Consider the following 5955-nt stretch of genomic DNA (forward strand, 5'->3'; position numbering starts at 1 on the left):
TGGTGCTGGGGGATTGAACCGCGGTCCCTGTGCTTTGCTAAGCTTGTTCTAAGTAGGTGCTTTAGACCACTGAGCCATCTCACCAGCCCCAAGATATAGTCTTGCTATGTAGTCCAGGCTGGGATTACAGGCATGTGTCACCACGGCCTAGCAGTTAGGGATGAATTACGTTCCCATCTCCCAAATTTATGTGTTGAACTTCTAACCTCCACCTCTTCATGATGTGATGTTACTTGGAAATAGGGCCATTGGCCATGTAATTAGGGCATGCCAGATCCACTACAACTGTGTTCTTGTGTGAGGGGATATTTGGACACAGAAGCACACAGGGAACACCAGGGGAAGGGAAATAAAGATTGGGGGACTATTTCTACCAGCCACTAAAGGTAATGCTAAGAAGTAAGCTGAAGACCTTACTGAAGGATGTGAGAACAGCAAGGTTCTCATTTACTTCTTTGTAAAGGAGGCTAAAAATAACGCTTACCTCCTAGCGGAGAGGAGGTAGACGTTATTCATACACTTTTTTTTTTTTTTTTCAAAAATGTATGAAAAGGGTTTAACAGGGTCAAGGCCTCAAAGTACTGCCTCATCCTATTATCTAGTTGTTCATCTGACTCCAAAGTCCTACAATGTCAATCATGCTTTAATCAGCTGTGTGTGTGTGTGTGTGTGTGTGTGTGTGTGTGTGTGTTCTTGAGACAGGGTCTCACTATGCAGTTCAGGCTGCCCTTGAGCTCACTTTGCAGCCCAGGATGGTCTCAAATCCACAATGATCCTCCCACCTCAGCCTCCCAAGTGCTGGTATTATAGGTGTGTACCACCATGCCCGGCTCTGACTGAACTTTCTGGATGCTCTGATGACCTACTACTGCAAAGCCAGCCATCTTTAGAGCTGGGGGCAGTAAAAAAGCCCCTCTAAGTTCCTTCCACCTGAGCAAGTGCTCCTCGTCTGAGGGGGATGCCCAGCCCTTCCAGGACATGACAAGGATGGTCACAGACATCAAAGAGCTGCAGGGGATGCTGAGCTTGGCAGACCCAGGAGGCTTCAATTAGATGCAGTGGGAGTCGGGGTTGGTGTCTCACAGCATCTAGGGCAGGGTGGGAGCTGGGAGGGCTGGCCTGGAGGGTGGGGCATCTTCACCTAATAGTTACTTGAGATAGGAGAGGCCTAGACCATAGCAAACAGCTGAGATCTAAGCCTTTAAGTGAAGGGGTGGGGGAGGGGGCTGGCACAGAAGCACAGAAGGCCTGGATTTGGTAGGGTTGCTATGAGTCTAGGGCCTGGAGCAGGAGGTGAAACCAGAACTGAGTCCAAGGAAAGGGTTGGAGCAGGCCGAAGGGCACCAGGGAGAGGAAAGGAGCAGTCAAAGAAAAGAGAAGCAGCGTTCTTTGTGGGGCCAAGAGAGGAAGGAGCTCAGAAGCCTGGGCCTGGGTGGAGACAGGCATCTGGGCGGCTTCCCAGACCTCAAGCTGGACGTGAGAGTGAGCCAGCTGTGACCTCTGTCACCCCACTGATCACCAGTGTTGATTCAGCCCATCTGGCTGGCAGGGTGGGTGTCCCCTTCTTCCCTTACTACTCCATGCACGTCCCCCTGCAGCTGCTGCTCAGTGAAAGAGGATGCCCACTCCCAATACAGGAAGGCCATTTCCTCGGTCAAGGATATGTCAAGGGTATGTGGGTAGCCGCATTGCCCTACTAGAACCTCCAAACCAGCTCTCCAGGTGCTAGACCTCAAACGCATCAAGAGAGACAGTATTGGCCAACTTGGGCTGCAGCTAGAACTCAGGGTGTAGAATTTGCCCTAGTCCCACCAAAACTAAGTGGAGAACTTAGGTGTGACAGTGCTGACCAAGAGGGGGTCTTCCAGGTCAAACCCCACAAAGGTCTGAGGTGATGGCAGTTAGCAAGAAACAGAGAAGAAGCTCCAGCTTTGTGCCCTGTGCCTCAATTATAAAGCTACTAGAAACTACAGGTTGTTACAAAGAACCAGAGTCATCTAAAACCCACATCAGATTCTGTCCTGCCTCTGCCTGAACTCTCCAGAGACTCCAATCTCAAGCAAAGCCACAGCTGGTATGATGCCCCACAAGGCCCACCCAATGACATTACTTGAGAATTTATGTTTGCTGAGTATGGTGTACAACACCGTGACCCCAGCACTCTGGTAGGCTGAGGCCGGAGGATTACATGTTTTAGCCCAGCCTGGACAACTTAGTGACTCAGTGAGAACCTGTTTCAAAAAAAAAAGACCCCCCAAAAATAAAGAATATGTCTAGTGATCTCGCTTAGCTCAAAGAGATTAGATTCAATTCCATTACTGAAGAAAAGAGAACAAAAAAGGTGTTTTGGCCTGTCTCACTCCACAGAATGGAAGTTCGAGAAGGGCAGGGGTTTGGATAAAGTTAATCTGTTCAGCAGTTTACCCCAGCAGGTACAGGGTGCAAATGTTCGTGAATGCAGACTTGCTTGGCCTATGACAGAGATATTACCACCCTTACTTTACAGCAGGGAAATGGGGCTCCCAGAGAGTGGAGCTTCCTTGAGTCTCACAGTTCCTGAGTTGCTCCTGCTGCACCAGGAATCTGTTGTTCAATCAACAAGGCCTCAGAAACTCAGCTGCCAAAAAGAAACTCAGTTGCCAGAAACAGGCCAGCCTGGGGATGAGGGAGAGTTCAGGCCTGAAGAAGTGGGTTTCCTAGGTGGGAGCTTGTAAAAGCAACCATCATCCTTGTCTGCTCAGGCCTGCAGAGATGGAGTGGCGGGGATGTGGGAGCGTATCTTTCTCTTCAGCTGCCCGTGGGCTTCTGTCCTTTCATGTCACTCACACTGGGTTACTTTCAGTTCCCTTTGGTTCCTCCACTCCTTGGTGCTCATGTTGGCTTCTCTTAAGCAGGGGATGGGGGCCTTGGACGGCACTTAGTCTGTACTGCTGTCCCAGCCAGGGCATGGGGGCTCCCACAGCCAGGAGGGAGGCACCCAGACATCGGTTGTGGAGGCCCCTGGGACTGTGGAGCCCAAGACTCCCTGTACCCATGGCCTGCCTCCCACCAGGAGAAGTGAGACTGGTTACAAGGGGGTGGGAGTTCACTTCCCCTTCGCAGGCTCTTCCACCCACCTGACAGGACAGGAAGGCTAGGGGACCCTTCTTGTAAGAGTCTGTTCTCTCTCAAGCCCTGCCTTCTTCCTGCTGGCTGTGTCTCTGGCCTACTTCTTAGTTCAGCTTCCCTGACCGGGGAAGGCGGGGACTGAACAGTGCAGGGCCCCTTGCAGTCCCTGTGTAGGCCCAGAGCCTCATGTGAACACCAGGAGCCCAGTAATGTCACCTCCCTTTTACAGACCGGCTAGGCAGCACAGGGTCTGCCTGAAGTTGTACAAGCTGAGTCTAGAGCTGGAGGCGAGCTCAAGTATCTCCCGAATCACAGCCACTGCTGGTCCTTGGAGTTCAGAGACCCTAAGGGTGGGCCTCATCTGGGCCCAGCAGACAGTGGGAGGTAAGTTGGCCTCAAGGTATCTCAGGCTGTGAGTGTATCATAGGGCTGACAAGAAAAGGTTGTTCTTGGCTGTCACTCCTGATGTCTTTTCTGGACCAACATAGGATATTTTTCTATTTAGCATAACTGATCCCCAGTGAAGAAGATTCTCATTTTGGAGGTGAACATTTTCAGTGAACTAGTAGTTTAGCATAGGGTCGTAACTCAGTGGGAAAGTGCTTGCCCTAGAATGAACCAGGGCCTAGAACCATGGGGAAAATTAAAGCAATTTTGTTTTGAAAAGAATGAGATTTTATTTAGTTATTTATATATTTTTTGTGGAACCAGGAATTGAACTCAGGCCCTTGTGCTTGCCAGGCAAGCACATTTATTCTACTGAGCCATCTCCTCAGCACCTTTTATTTATTTATTTATTTATTTATTTATTTAGTGGTACTGGAGATCGAACTCAGGCCCTTGTGCTTGCCAGGGAAGCGCTTATTCCACTGAGCCATCTCCTCAGCCCCGAGATTTTTTTAAAGGGGTATTTTTTATTTTTTGTACTGTTTCTTTTGAAACAGGGCCTCACTGTGTAGTTTCAGACTGGCCTTGAATTTTCCATCCTTCTGCCTCAGCCTCACAAGTGTTAGGATGACCAGAGGTGCCCACCATGCTTGACTGTGCTTAAAATTTTAAAATATGAGGACTGGCAAGATAGCTCAGCAGTTTAGCCCAGCACAAGGACTGGGGTTCAATCCCAGGTACTGCAGGCCATGCTGGCCCCTCCGATGGGTGCGCTGAGCTGGCAACCAAGTCTGGGCATGGTGGGACATGCCTATAATCCCAGAGCTGGGGAGGCTGACTACAGGAGGATCACTACAAGTCCAACCTGTATAGTGAGACCCTGTTAAGAAAAATTAAAATATGAAATAGTGAAGGGCTCAGCAGCTACAAATAATAAAAAAAAATGCTTATTTCCTTTTTTAATTAGGGCTACACAGTTGGAGGAGAGGAATAGAGATGCAGAAAAGTACAAACACAACAAAGTGCCGGTGGTGCATGGGTGATCCCAGCACTTGGGAAGCTGAGGCAGGAAGATGGAGATCAGCTTGGACTACACCGGGAGTTCAAGGTCAGCCTGCATGCAGACTGAGACCCTGTCTCAAATAAACAACAACAACACCCCCCTACACACACACACACACACACACACAACAGAGGCAAGTCTTTTTGCCATGAAAGACTAACCCAGGTATTCCTGGAGAGATGGAGAGGTCAAAGTTCTGATTGACTAACATCTACTATATTCGTTAAAAATGCAAGTCTCTAAATTCTATAGACTGTAGTATTATACAGAACTTACATATTTTATTTAGGGTTTACAACTTTGGATTTTTCTTCATTAAAGTATGTTCAACTAAACTGGGCTGATGGCATGCCTGTCATTCCAGCCCCTCTGGAGGCCAGGAGTTCAAGATCAACCAGAGCCCCCATCTAAAAACAAAAAACAAACAAACAAAAAAATGCTTTAAAGGGCCGGTGAGATGGCTCAGTAGGATAAACGTCAAGCATAAGGGTCTGAGCTCAATGCCCGGTTCCGCCAAAAATAAATAAATAAATACAAACAAAACAAAACACCAAAAACCCTTTAATTAAAAATTACTACAGAGGGGCCGGGGAGATGGCTCAGTGGAATAAGCGCTTCTCTGGCAGTGCAAGTGCAAGGGCCTGAATTCAATCCCCGGTTCCGAAAAAAAAAAAAAAAAACTTACTACAGAGCTGGGAGTTTATTCAATGGCAAAGTACTTGCCTAGCATGCACAAGACCCTGGGTTCTACCTCCAGTATCAAATAAATAAAAGCAATAATAAAAACGACCATAGAAATGCAGATAAGCGTGGCCTCTGATTAAGCCGATTTGGGTAAACGTAAGACATTAAAATCACGAGCTAGACAGAGGGGAAGGAGGGTCTGTGCAGCCAGGTCCGCATCGCGGAGGCTGGCAATGCGGGTCCTTCGCAGAGGTGCGGCTGCCCTAGGAAGCGGGAGAGCAGGAGTCCGCTGGCGGAGATCCTTCCAAAAAGAACAGATGTGCGAAGCTTGAGGCTGGCGGCGAAGCTTCTAGGGGAATGAAAACCTTTTGGAGTGGCGAGCAGAGGGCTAGGAGGTCGTGGTGGAAAAGGGGGCGCCTCGAGCACACGTGAATCTGGGGGGCAGACGGGGTGCCGAGCTGGGCCGGTGCGCGGTGGGGATGCAGGGTTACTGGCCGGAGCCCCGCGCCTGCAGGCGGTGGCGGGGGCTGTGGCCGTCCAGCTGTGCGGCGCCCCGAGCGCAGCAGGGTGGGGTCTCCGGCCATTCCAGTTTGTGTTTCAGCCCGCGGTACGTGCAGGGCTCCGCGCTGGCCGTCGTCTCCCTGTGGAGCGGGTCAGGGCAGGCTGCGTGCTCCAGCCCCCGCGGAGTCGGCGGGGGGCGGGCGCGGCCGGGG

The 5955-nt window shown here is 50.2% G+C and overlaps 1 protein-coding gene across 1 annotated transcript in view; it reads right to left on the minus strand.

Moving 5' to 3' along the window:
- The window catches only part of Kcp (kielin/chordin-like protein), a 56044-nt gene that overhangs the window by 48430 nt on the left and 1659 nt on the right, over positions 1 to 5955 (minus strand). Inside the window, exon 5 of the mRNA XM_023702871.1 lies at positions 5734 to 5883. Coding sequence (XP_023558639.1) covers positions 5734 to 5883 — 150 coding nt within the window. The remainder of the gene's footprint in view (positions 1 to 5733; positions 5884 to 5955) is intronic.

The sequence above is a fragment of the Octodon degus genome, unplaced genomic scaffold, assembly GCF_000260255.1.
Source record: "Octodon degus isolate 3935 unplaced genomic scaffold, OctDeg1.0 scaffold00160, whole genome shotgun sequence".
NCBI lineage: Eukaryota > Metazoa > Chordata > Mammalia > Rodentia > Octodontidae > Octodon > Octodon degus.